At 35.7% G+C, this 14,710-nt stretch overlaps 1 protein-coding gene across 1 annotated transcript; it reads right to left on the reverse strand.

The window, feature by feature from the left end:
- Positions 1 to 1,469: 1,469 nt before the first annotated feature.
- LOC107819010 (cytokinin riboside 5'-monophosphate phosphoribohydrolase LOG3-like) lies at positions 1,470 to 6,015 on the reverse strand. Its single transcript, NM_001326039.1, is given in 7 exon segments — positions 1,470 to 1,562; positions 1,880 to 2,023; positions 2,117 to 2,187; positions 3,752 to 3,851; positions 4,500 to 4,530; positions 4,945 to 5,042; positions 5,893 to 6,015. Coding segments are annotated over 7 exon segments (660 nt in total).
- Between the last annotated feature and the right edge of the window lie 8,695 nt (positions 6,016 to 14,710).

Genomic DNA, 14,710 nt, shown 5'->3' on the forward strand with positions numbered 1-14,710 from the left:
ACACCTCTCATTTGCCTTCTCATCTGTTTAAGACATTTGTATCTTCTCTCTTTAGTATTATTTCACTTGTATTTTTGGAGTGAAATAAAATATTGGTTGTGTCCGAGGAGTAGGCAAAATTAGCCGAACCTCGTAAATTCTGGTGTTCCCTTTATTGTTGTTTTATTGTCTTATTTATTATTTGGTGGCTGTCATAATTTTTGGTATAGTAGTTGTGACTTATTCACACTATATACATTTAGCTTCCGCAACAATTGGTATCAGAGCCAAGGTACTGTCTACGATCCTCCCCTGCCAACATTTGAACTGATTGCTCAGTCTCGGGTGAATTCAGTGGATGAAGTGTTAAAAGAAAGACAAGTGATTGGTCGAGTGTTGCAGAAAAATCTGAAGAAAGCGCAAGAAAGGATGAAACTTTATGCAGATTCTAAAAGAACTAAGAGGGCTTTTGAGGAAGGAGAATGGGTATACCTCAAACTGCAACCATATCAACAGGCGTAGGTAGCAATACGGAAGAATCTGAAGTTAGCATCAAAGTACTACGGGCCTTATCAGATCTTGGAAAAAATTGGCCAAGTAGCATATAAATTGAAGTTACCGCCCGGATAAAAAATTCACCGGTGTTTCATGTTTCGCAATTGAAGAACAAAGTGGGTAATCAAGTGGTAGCTATGATTGATCCTCCAATTTGCAATAACGAGGGCCAAATTCTTGTGGAACCGATGGCGATTTTGGATCGGAGGATGGTTAAGAAAAGGAACAAGGCAGTGACAAAAGTTCTGGTACAGTGGGCTAATCTTTCTCCTGAAGAGGCTACGTGGGAAGACTACGGATTACTTCGTTCTCAGTTTACTGAATTTGATGATGCATAACCTTGACTTTACTGTCAAGGATCTTCAATGGGGGATGTGATTGTTGTGAGACGATGCTAATGTTTTTGAATTGGAAATAGTCTGAAGCCTTAGAATCTCTTTATGATATTTTGCAAATTAGGTCTTAAGTTTAGTTTATGTCAAGAGTCCTTTTTATTTAGTTTTCAGTCCCTTCAAGTGGCCACTGCTTTATTTGCCACATGTCTAGGTTGTTAAAGAATCTTGTCTTATTTATCACTGTGTAATTCCATTTGGAATATTATGCTGAATGAAACAATCCTTATCTTTTCTTCTAATTTGTCTTCTTCTTTGCTTTTATTCTTTTAGTCAGTAGCCGTTGTTACACTTAGCAAGTCAGCATTAGGAAATAAATACAAATGCATATCTTAATAGTTACAGCTTACAGTATATTAAGGAAATTTCCACTTGAAGAGAACAGGGGGGGTGAGATATATAGCCAATTCTAGAGAAATTTACAGGGTGAATAACAAAAAAGAACACCCTTCCCCCACAACAAAAATACGAATTTCAGGCTAGCTTGTTCAAATTCAATATTTTCATGTCCTAACGCGAAACTTTACGCTGCAAATCCAACGTTCATCTTGCCATTTCTTGTGCTTGAGGGTAGCCAAGCTGCTCCATCTCCCAGCTCAACTTAGACGCAACTCTTTCATGGCAAGGGACATATTCCTGCAATCGCAAAGAAAATATGTACTTCTAAATATAGATTTCCATTTTAAACAGTACTTTAATGAAGAATAAGAATGACTTTACATGACAAATATTGTTGAACGATGATTGTGGCTAGACTAATATGGCAAGGATTATTATTATTCCCTTTTGCCAGAAGGGGTCAATGTTCATTATAGGCTGCAGATCAAGCAAATATACGTGAAGAAAATGCGATTTTCTTGTCTTTTTAAGGGTAAAAATGTTTCTAAGCAGGTAAAGAGAGGAAGTTAATTTCTTGATCAAAACATTGCATTTGCTTCTACTAAGAGTTTTACCTCCAATTTCTTGACTAGCTCTTTTGGTGTTGGTGCTGATACAATGATGTGGCGGGCATTTGGACAGATGAAACCTTCTTCGACAGCTTTGTCGATAAATGACAACAATGAATTGTAATATCCATCCACATTCAGCAATCCTACCTGCAAAATGTATGTTTTTTTCAGTTCTCAATTGTGAATGTTGAAAATAAAAACTGATGATCTTAAATTTATACAAAGAATTAAAGAATATACCGGCTTATCGTGGATGCCAAGTTGTGCCCAGGTTATCACTTCAAGTAGCTCCTCAAGAGTTCCATAACCACCTGGAATGTGAAGGAGATAATACCCGTTAATGCTTCTTCTAAAACCATCTAATGTTGTGCTTAGCTACTGAGAAATTAATGATTAATAGACCATAATGTCCTACTTAGGTTGATCAAATTAGTCAAATGTTAAAAAGCAAAGTGGGAAAATGGAAACATAAAATCAAGAACAACAGAAGAATGACACAGTGCATGAATCTCATAAATATAATAATCCTCTGCCAAAATGTCTAGACAAGGTGTTTAATTCAAAAATAGTTCTATTTTATTCTGTTAGGAAGTTTTGTGACTATATAGTTAAGGCAGCCCAGTGCACTAAGTTCCCGCTATGTGCGGGTTTCGGAGAAGGGCCGGACGATAAGGGTCTTTTTGTACGTAACCTTACCCTGTATTTCTACAAGAGGTTGTTTTCACGGCTCGAACACGTGACCTCCAGGTCACGTGACAACAACTTTATAAGTTACACCAACGTTTCCATTCTGACTAGATAGTTAAGATGCAACCAAAAGGAATAATATGAGCAGTTTGAATTGTAGAGAACTGAGATCCTTAAGTGGAGTGTGCATGATTCCTTGTTAGGTTCAGCAGCCAGTTGGTATTACCAATTTAGTGAAAGTATGACAGTTTAATTTTTTCCCGTTTTCTATCACCCCAACTGACTATAGCACATTAAAGGAAAAGAATAAATGACAGAAGTAGGTTCTTTCACAGTGAATAACTCCAATTTCAGTGCAAGATATTGATAGGTCAACAACTACGGTTTGAACTGTTGCTCCTTAATCATGACACTGGGGAAATTGTGAGAACTTCAAGGACCATAGAGCTTGTGAAATAGTAACTGATTATTTAAGCTTCACAACAAAAGCAACTACTAACATGTGTTGCTCGGATCCTCCAAAATACCGCTAGGTGTGTTGGATCGGATCCTCTAAAAATAATGCATTTTTGAATGATTTGACACGATTGCAGCGATATTTTTGAAGGATCCGAGCAACATAGCTACTAACCCCTCACATCCTTTCCTTTTCTTCTTTTTCCTTCTCGCTAAACGACTATTAATACTCCATAATTAGGTACCACTCTTTTGTAACATGGGTGCAAATTTTGTACAGATATATATCTTTAAGAATATTTTCGACTAGGTTAGGCTATCTACATCACACCCCTTTGGGTGCGACCCTTCCTTGGACCTTGCATGAACGCGGGATGTCTTGTGCGCCGGGCTGTCCTTTTAATATTTTCGACTAAATATAAATAATTTTTAGCATAATTAATTCTTTATGGCAATCCCTTGTTTTGGGACTTGTATCAAGGAGTAAGAATGCTGTACAAATCCTGCAAAATTCTATTATTGTTGTCCTTTAAAGGAACTTATACATAGTTTCTCTAACGAGGACAGAAGAGGAATACTAAGCCAAAAAGATAACTATCTGAACTATCAGAAGAATAAACAATAGGAGGCATATAATGAATCTATTGCCCAAAATAGCAAATATTAAAGCACTGATTTTCTTTTTTCATTTGCGTGTAAAAGTTAAACTTTGACTATAGACCTTATACCAACCTGGTAAGGCAATAAAAGCATCAGAATGCTTAGCCATTTCTGCTTTCCTTTGATGCATATCTGCAACAGCCTTCACTTCTCCTACTGTTTCACCAGTTAACTATTGAAAAAGTACAATATATCAGGAAAAAAAAACCTTTTTTTCAAAAATCAGATATTTGGTATAAATAAAGATAAAAAATGAAAGAGAGAAAAGTTCTGCTTGTTGTGTAGTGAATTTTGTGCAGTAAAGCAATGATGAGTATTTCAGTAAAAAAGAAAACTTAATCCCAAAAAAGTCTTTAGAGTCAGCAGTTGCAGAAGAAAGTAGCCTTGGCCTTAATACACCACTACAGTTCAAGATATATATAAAAAATAAAAATAAATAAAAACAAAAGTTCAAGATATATACATACATATCAGTTGCAGAAACAGCCAAGAAAGAAAACACAAGAGCTAATACTGCTCTCTGAAACAGAGTGAAGAAGGAAAAGTCAGGAAAACCATTTAGAACCTAAAAATACATACTAATATTAATGAAAAGTCAGATGTCAAAGTACTATTGTATATGGATAAGGCAATCAAAGACAAGAAAACACAAACAGTGTCTTCAGTACCCAAACAATTAAGAAAAGAACACAGCATAGAACTTTGTAAATACTGTCTTTGCTACATCAACTGAAATAAATAAACTCAAAGTTCCAGCTCTTAAACAATGGAATAATTATTGTTATACAAACATTAATTTTCTTGATCATAGCAGACATACCTCTCTAGGCATGAGTGTCTTGGGAATGACTCTGCAGGCAGACAATAACATGACAAAAATTAATTTAAAACAAATTAAAGAAACCAACTATACCGTACTAATTAACACAAGAGACATCCTTTTTTTGGTTTATTATTTTTGGTTTCCGTCCGGTGTTCGGTACTTTCGTTGGAGCCTGAAAATAAATTTGGATTCGCGCTTGAAAGTCCTACACTGTGGGGTAAAGCTCTTCCTAACAAAGACGACTCTATGTCCAGGGCTCGAACCCGAGATCTCTGATTAAGGATGAAGGAGTACTTACTACTCCATCGTTGGTAACATATGGATCTTGTTGTTCATTTATCATGTGCATGTGTACTGTATAAAATATAATCTTTTAACTCTAATATTAGAGTTTTGAGGGACAACTAAGATATTATTAGCATATAAAATAACTTGTTCTCACCCAATAACATGGCGACCACCATCATGAACGGCTTGTGAAACCAAACCCATTAGACCTATGCTCCCTCCTCCATATACCAAATCAATATTCCTTGAGACCTTCCACAATACAAAATCAAGATTAAAAAAGTTAAAGGATTGAGAAATTAAAGTTTAAAATAATTTCACCTAAAGTCTAAAAGCAGAATCACATTGTTTAACGATTATGAAAAGGGTAAAAATGGATTATACCATGTTAATAAAACAAATGTACTTTTTAGTGTCTGTTTCATTTGCTCCTATATGTTATGAAGAAGATAAGAGGCCATAAATGCAAAGATTGTACAATTTAGAGAATAAGAGAGAAAAGGGGCCCCAAAGAAATAGGAGTATGAGATCAAAAGACCCTGTAGATGAAAGTTACGGTAAGTATAGATTTTTTAAAAGTCTAGAAAACCTTGTTATATTTCCCATGTGCTAAACTCAAAGCAACTTGCAGAAAAGAATGAATCTTGACATGAGTGGTATGCTACACACACACACAAAACTCAAAGCAACTTGCAGAAAAGAATGAAACTTGACAGTAGTGGTATGCTTACACACACACACAAAGAAAAAACTCAAAGCAGCTTGCAGAAAAGAATGAAACTTGACATGAGTGGTTGCCAACACACACACACAAAAGAAACAGAAATGCTCTGTATTTAAGAGAAATACAAGCACTGCATGTAAGTCCTCTGCTTAAAGAACAGCATATTGCAGAAAAATTAGAGAAAATTGAGCAAAAGGGGAACAATCAACCCAAAATTCCAATCAAAAACTTGACATTTACTTTAAAGTAAGACCCCATTATCATGGAAACATAAAAAAGAAACCATCTTTATGCAGAAACCAGAATGAGATAAAAAGCAAAAGGGTTAAAGTAAAAATCAAAAAACAGAAAAAGAAAAAGGGGGCCATTTTTCCATACCAATTCTTTGCCAAGCTGAATAGCAGCATCTTGATAGCTACTCTTCTTGCCTTGACTACTCCCACAAAACACACAAATCCTCTTGAATTTTGATACCTTTACAACATCACTCTCCCTCTCCATATTTTTGTGTTTTGCCCCTTTTCTTATGACACTGTTCCCTTTATGTTATATAAAGAAACCTCAGAATCTTGCTAATGCTATTATTCTCTTTCCATATGGCTGAGAGAGCAAGCAATATATATAGAGAGAAAGAGCCAACTAAAGACTGGAGATTTATAGATATTGTATCCTTACATGTACGTGTACCACAGTCCACAGAAGAAAATTGCCTAGAGCTATTTGGCTTTTTAGCTTGACCACGTACCCCATTGACCACACCAAAATGGTTCTATGTATAAGCCGCATTCCACGTCACCCAACACTTATAACACTTGTTTTATACTCGGTCTGGCACGGGACCATTTTTAATGATAGAGGTGTTTCTGCGTGCATCTTAACTATTTTATCACTATGTTTCGAATATCTGCTTAACAAAACTTATAGGTCGTTTGGATGGTTGTTGTATGGGGTGAAATTGGTGGATAACAGGTGGTCAAATGATAAAGCGACACGTGGAACCGAAGACAGATAAAAGATGAGTTAACAAATAATTGACATCGAATGCGAAGTATATAACCGGTACAAGATGGATCCTGAAGGAAGCATAGCCGATAGTAGAGATTCAAAGGTTTAATATCGGAAGGCATTCAATGAGCAGCCGTCACAAAGAATATCTGCATTCAAAGCCAGACATTATGCACCCATCAGTGACGCATTTATTCTAATTCAAGAAGCTTGATTTGGAGATCTTATTTCCCTCACTATAAATAGGAGGGTTAACAATCATTGTAAGACAAAAAAAATATTCTGTACACAAAGTTGTACTTCACTATTTTACGCTCAATCTAATAGTTTCATCATCGCTTTATCATTGTTTTCATTTCTGCTCTCGAAAAGATCGAGTTCGGAGTCAGGCTCGCTATCTTCTTTAATTTCAGTCGTTAACCTTATTTTTTGCTCTATTTCTTTATCATTTTTTGGTCAAATCAGTTCACTTGTCTATAAACCACGCGATAAATTCAACTGTACCGTTTTATAGGTAAACAGTTGTTATGCATTGTTTCATAATATATTGTATTGTATTGTATTGTATTGTATTGTACTGTATTATTTTAACATATACAATATTTAGATAGATTGTATTGTTTGCCGTTGTTTCATAATACCATGCACTAATAATATGAAGAATAAACTTATAATATTACAAAAAAAAAATGTAAGGTACGAAATAGAATTATTATAGAAAAAAGTGGGGTAAAGGATAAAATAAGATTATCTAATAATAAGGAAGGCAAGATGAGAGAATAAAATAAGGTAACGACGTCATACAATGCGATACAATAAAATTTAAATAATAATTAAAATAAATTATTATATTGAAATTAATACAATACAATAGGTAAAAACCATCCAAACAGGTTGTTAGACAAATAAAAAAGTTACCTAACATTTTACCTTTTTGGAGTTTGAAACAAAAACCTCATAGTTAAGAACGAGATTAAAACCTTAGGTGCTAGCACGAGTGGACCATTGCATTACTTCTACTATAATTTTCTTTTATATTTGGCATTTAGTCTTCGGAGTTGTAATAAAAATCTCTTCACATATGAAAAAGAAAAGACTTGAGTTTTTAAAGTTTGTAATTTGATTTTCTCTAAGTTTAAATGAAACTGGTTAGATTTCAGGTAAAATAAAATTATGATATGGTAAGTTGCGTGACCAGCTCATTCTCTATCTCATGGGCATTTTTATTTTTCTAGATATGTCTTTTAACGTGCAAGATTGATTTTTCTCTTAAATCAAACAATAATTTTTTTGAAGTGAGTCAAATTCAACTTCGACCGAATTAGAATCACCAACAATGTCGTATCGAATTTTAGGACTGTACTTTATGGAGTGTAAAACTATTTATCTATGGAGAGAGAAACAGAAAGTGTAGAACTTCTGATTTATGTCAATCTTGAATATTCTCAGAAGTCTTATCACAACTGCTATGTACAGTTTTCCTTAAATCTGGTTGACCACAGTCAACATGTACAATCTTACTAAAAGCACAAATATAATTAGAGAATATTGTAACCCTACCAAGAGAACCATTGGTACATGTTGTAAAGAAATATTGCATAAGTATATTACTATTACACACATGAGTATTTTGCTGAAATTTTTTCCATCTCATAAGAACTTAATAGAACCATATAATGCAAAAATATAATTGGAGATGAGAACTAACTTTTTTATTAAGGGCTGAAGCCGTGAACTAATGATATTGGGGCATTTGCATCTATACTCGCTTTTTGTGTCACGTTTTAACTTGTGCCCGCTTTGTAAAAAAAAAACTGCAAGCGTACCCGCTTTTTCGCATAACTTCAGCATACGGGGCTGAAGTAGCAAGGCAATCACGCAAAACTTCAGCATTTCTAGTAGACGGGCCCGAAGTTCAGCTTAAGAGCTGAAATTTTTGTTTTGTAACTGGCGAACTTCAGCTCTAAAGCTTAAATTTTTGTTTTGTAACTGACAAAGTTTTTGTATTGTAACCGGCCAACTTAAATTCTAGAGCTGAAATTTTTGTTTGTAACTGGCGAACTTTAGCTCTTATTGCTGTTAACTTGCTTAGTTGCACCATGCTGATTGTTACATACGAAGGCGAGCACAATCATTCCCTTTCAGTTGCAGAAACAAGTAGTCTAATTTTAGAGTCTTCTTAGTTAGAACAAATTGTAGTGATATTAAAATTAGTTGCCCCGCAAAGAAGAAGGGTTTCCGATCAATGTAAACTGGAGTAATATGTAACAGATTGGCTGGCGCAATTCTTCTTACTCCAGTGACTAACTAATGGTGGAAAAATTTTCCTGCAAATTTGACAAAACAAGCATAATATGAGCAGCTTGTACAATCATAATTATAGCGATTTTGTTGAGGATGAGTTTTTCTTCTTTAAGCCATTGCTTGAGAATGGTGGTAGTATTAGAGAATTAATCATAGTGTTTTTCAGTTGTTAATAGAAGAAAAAAAAAAGAGAAGAAAACGAAGGAGGAGAAAGGAGTTCAAGTTGTTTAAAAAGTGGGTACAAGTTAAAAGTTTTTTAAAAAAATGGGTATAAGTTAAATGGGGGCGACCAAATAGGACGCCCCGTGCAATTTGGTACAATGATATTGGTAAAAATAGCATGGTATAGCCAGTTTTCGGACTGGTCATTCAAAAATAACCAACATTTACGAAGTCAATGAAAAATAGCCATTATTTTGCTGCAACAGAGACCGGTCCAGCATAATATACTGGAGTTCGGTGCACCTGTGTATGAACTCCAGCATATTATGTCGGACCGGTATACTTTGCTGACTCCAGTATAATATACTGGAGACTGGAGCACCGGTGCTCCAAACTCTAGTATATTATACTGGACAATTATACTTGCTGGAACTCCAGTATATTATGCTGAAGTTCTAGTGTACTTATGCTGGAGTTTCAGCATACTTATCCTAGAACTCCAGTATAACATGTTGGAGTTCAAGCATACTTATGCTGGAATTCTTGTATAATATACTGGCGTATTTTCCGGGTTTTGAACAGTGTTTTCAGTCAGATTTATCTTTACATGAAAAGTGGCTAAATTTCGATTACTTTTGAAATTGAGCTATTTTTGAACGACCAGTTGTAAATCTGGCTATTTTTTTATTATCTCCCATGATATTGGCAAAGACCAATTTTAGCCCGTGACTAAAATTATTTATCATCAGTAGCCGTAAAAATATATAAAATTTATATACAACATACATAAATATGTGTACACACACATATATATAATATCATATTTTCAATTATATTTCGTCCTTTCTTCCCACTGCAATGGAGATAAAGAAACATTAAAGTTCGATAACATATTAAGAGAGGAAAGAGATACAAAAGACTATCAAAATATAAAAGTATATGTGTGTCACGACTTGGAATTCCTACCGTCGAGATCGTGATGGCTCCTAACATTTCACTTGCTAGGCAAGCCAACGTTAGAACAATCTATCCATTTTTAACTGTTTAAGTTAGATATTGGGGAAGAACAGAAATAACTGAAATAAACCAAAGTAATAATGCGGAAGTTAAAATAGCCCAACGTTTAATACATTCCTGAACCCGGTGTCACAAGTGCATGAGCTACTAGAATAGTACATACAAATGTCTGAAATAAATACAAAGTCGTCTGCATGAAAATATACAACTGAAATAAAGAAAAGGGAAGGGGACTCCAGGAGCTCCGGGCGCTGAGCAGCTGTACCTCAAGTCTCCGCAAGCTGTCTGATCCGAGCTCACTAATAACCGTCATTGGGACCGACTCCAAAATATGCACAAGAAGTGCATAGTGTATTATGAGTACAGTCGACCCCATATACTCTATAAGTGCCGAGCCTAACCTCAACGAAGTAGTGACAAGGCTAAGGCGGGTCACTCACACTACAATCTGTACGCAATATATAATAAAGGCAGAAAAAGGAAATACGGAACAAGATAAGAAATTTAACTGCAAATAATAACTACATCCTCAAGTTATTAACCAGTGTCTTCCAGAATTACCAATTCTTAGCATTTCAAATGAGAATATCGAAAACCAACACAACTCAAGGAAATAGAAACACATAGGTTGTTGCGGCGCGCAACCTGATCTCACCGTACAACATAGAATCCTCCCTTATTTCACCGTAATAACATCAACAACAGAGATAATATATAACTGTTGTGGCGCACAATCCGATCCCACCATATATCAATATCAGTATCATAACACAACCTTATTTTACCATATCAATCCACCCTTATTCCACCTGTTGCGGTGTGCAACTCGATCCCACCGTACAAAACAAATTCACCCTTATTCCATTGTATCAATCCACCCTTATTCCACCTGTTGCAGCGTACAACCCGATCCCACCATATCAATACCAAATACTCAATGTGCATAGTCAATCTAACAATTTAAATCACGAGAACCTTTATGTTCAATGAATACCAAACTGAACCAAAAAGTAAATCTTGTACAGCATGGGAATCTACATAAGTAACACTAAAGAGCGAAACCATTCCAGTAATTGACAATTAGAAGGTGCAAATAAGCCAATTTGAGCAATTGACAGGAAATCATGAAACTATGTAAAGATCTAATATTATTAGCAGCAGAAGACATTGATTAACATGTGACAGTTAAGCATGGAAAACAGTTAAGGCATATCACAATTAAGACAGGGAAAGAGATAATTAAGGAAAACGGAAAATCAAGGAAAACAGATGATTCGGCAGTGTATAAGCACTCGTCACCTTGCATGTACGCCGCTTACATGAAATTCACATAGCACATAGTCCGAGGGTTCCTAATTCCCTCAAGTCAAGGTTAAACACGACACTTACCTCGCTCAAAAGATCACTCAAAGCTCAACTACTGCTTTGCCTTCCACACAAGCCTCCGAACCAACAATATCTAGCAAATTACCAACCAAACGATTCAAAATAAGCCTTAAGAATGACCCACGATTGCAAAAGATTCAATTTAGGTCATTATTGAAAAACTCAACTCTCGGGCCCGCTTGGTCCAAACCTGAAATTCGAATCAAAACACGATTACCCATTCACTCACGAGCCCTGTTATATAATTTATTTTGGAATCTGACCTCAATTTGAGGTCTAAATCTCAATTTCATCAAAATTATTAATTTTACCCAAACCCCCAATTTCCACCATGAAAACATTAGATTTTAGGTTGAAATCTTAGAAAATGTAATGAAGGATTGAAAGAAAATGGGTTAGAATCACTTACCAATGATTTTGGGAAGAAAGGATCTTAGAAAAATCGCCTCTACAGTTCTAGGTTTTGCAAACACTAGGAATGAGAAAAAAATACCGTCTAACTCAAGTTTTACACATCTGCAAATGTCGCAATTGCGATATCATATTCGCAATTGCGAACATCGCAATTGCGAGAAAGAGGTCGCAATTTCGAACTTCTTCCCAAAGCCCAGTAATCGCATTTGCGATAAAGTGGTCGCAAATGTGAACCGTGATACCATCGCAAATGCGGACCATTCTTCGCAAATGCAAAGATTATCCTAACAGTGCTGAGTCGCAAATGCGACTCTGCCTTCGCAAAAGCGGAAATGGGAAGTTCGCAAATACGAACTTTTACCTCGCAAATGCGAATAACCTCTGTCATGCCCAAGCTCGCAAATGCGATGATCTCTTCGCAAATGCGAGATCTGCAGCAGACACCAGAAATCAAAATGCATCAGCTATGTTTTCTAAGTCCAATTCACCTTGTAGCCTATTCGAAACTCATCCGAGCCCTCGAGGCTCCAAACCAAACATGCACACAAGTCCAAAAACATCATACGAACTTGCTCGCGCGATCAAATCGCCAAAATAACACCTAGAACTATGAATTCAACACCAAATCAAATTAAATTTTCAAAAAAATATTGAAACTTCTATTTTCACAACCGGGCGTTCGAATCACGTCAAACCAACTCCGTTTGTCACCAAATTTGACAGACAAGTCATAAATATTATAATGGACCTATACCGAGATCCGGAACTAAAATACGGTCCCGGTATCAATAAATTCAAACTTCGGTCAATTCTTAAAAATCATTAAACTTTCAAACTTTCATTTTTGATAAAAATTAATAACTCGAGCTAGGGACCTCCGAATTCGATTCCAGGCATACGCCCAGGTCCCAAATTACGATACGGACCCACCGGAACTGTCAAAATACGGATCTGGGTCTGTTTGCTCAAAACATTGGCCGAAGTCAACTTCAATGAGTTTTTAAGGCAAAATTCTTATTTTTATCAGTTTTTAACATAGAAACTTTTCGGAAAAACACCCGGACTGCGCATGCAAATAGAGAAAGGTTAAAGTGAGGTATTTAAGGCTTCAAGTACAGAATTGGGTTCTAAAACATAAGAGGAATTCTCCCCCGAACTGGAAGATCGATCATTTCGAGATCTTCGAACATATTCGAGGGTTCAATGTTACTATTGTAACTTCGGCCAATGACCTATCGGGTCATCACAATGTGGGTCTATTTATGGCTAAATGTTGATTATAGTTTAAACCTGTTAGTATTAGGCGAAATGGTTTCCTGGCCACTTAAACTTGATGGGATTTTAAAAGCCGATACATAAACTTATAACTTTCCCATTTGAATACTCGAACTTAATTTTTTCCATAATTAATAAACATATTTGACCATTGACCATGCCCATGTGGCGTCAGTTGGTCCTAATCAGCAACCCATGTGAGGAACACGACGCATAGGAGCGTGAAAACCCTTTCCCAACGCCCAACAGTACAAAATTGTATACATATTTTGTTTTCCTTAAATACTCCTAACAATTAATTGGCATGCTTGAATAGTACAGGTTTTTTTTGTCTTTTTCACAAACATTAAAACCCATCATAATTTTGCACCCCCATGCCCCGTTCCTCTCTCCCCAGTTTCTCTCTATTCAGAAACTCTCGTTCTCCATCCTCTTTACTTACGCCATAGACACTCGAGAAAGAAAAATTGATAAGTTCTCTCTTTCTGTTTCTTTCATTATACAATGTGCCAACAAAATTTTTAAATATTTGAGTAAGTGAAATAATATTTCTTCACAATTTACCACCCATCTCAATAAAAGAACCCAAAATACAATCTTTCATTTTTTTCAACCCCACTCTTTCTAGATCTGCAATTTTCGATCTGATAAAAATGATGGGTTAGTGCCGTCCAGATCTGATTCTATATTACTCTAACTGCTGAAGCTTCTTAAAAAAAAACTAAAAAGGAATGTCAACAATGAAGGAAAAAGAAATAATTATTGTCCAAATAATATTCTAATTTGTGTTCTGTTTATAGGTTGCATCTATTTTATCAGTTTAATATTTTTGCTTGTTGAGGTTATCATCACTGACATGAAAAGAAAAGATAGAGAAAAAGAATTGGGCAGGCTTAGTTTTTGGACTAAAAGACAGTAAAATCCCTCCTGCTAATGTGTTGTTAGGATGCTTCTAGGGGACCAGGGTTAGGTTTTTCGCGCCCTTGACGTGTAAGACATCCATTGGTCATTTGCTGAATGGATGGACACGTATGTGTATGTGTAATACACGCGCACATGGTCTCTTGTCAGATGTGTTTATTAGTTATGGAAAAAACGAGTTCGAGTGTTCAAATGGGAAAATAGAAAGTTTATGTATCGGCTTTAAAAAATCCGACAAGTTTAAGTGGTCAGGAAGCCATTTCGCCTTAGTATTAACTTATCGCGCCTTTTGTAGATAATTTTAGAAGGAACCTTCCAAGTGCCTTAGTAACTCTTGGTCGCTAGTGGTAGCTATTTTTTTCATCCCGATAGTAATAGTGTTATTCTCGTATTTACATATGTCTAGATTTTTAATACTATCTAAAGATGTAGTGTTTCGATTTTACTATTATCTTTTTGTTGTAACTGCTTTCACTACTGTATATCTTTCTTCTGCACTGTTATAATTATGTATGCTTGCTTTGAGCTGAGGGTCTACCAGATACAGCCTCTTTACCTGCACATGGTAGAGGTAAGGCTACATATTCTTTGCCCTCCCCAGAGTAATTGTGGGATTACACTGGATATATTGTTATCGTTATTGTATTTTTTATTTGGTGTCTGATATCAACTTAGAAACCTGGATTAATTCGAATCTCGTAAAATTACCGGT

The sequence above is a fragment of the Nicotiana tabacum genome, chromosome 5 (genome assembly GCF_000715075.1).
Source record: "Nicotiana tabacum cultivar K326 chromosome 5, ASM71507v2, whole genome shotgun sequence".
NCBI lineage: Eukaryota > Viridiplantae > Streptophyta > Magnoliopsida > Solanales > Solanaceae > Nicotiana > Nicotiana tabacum.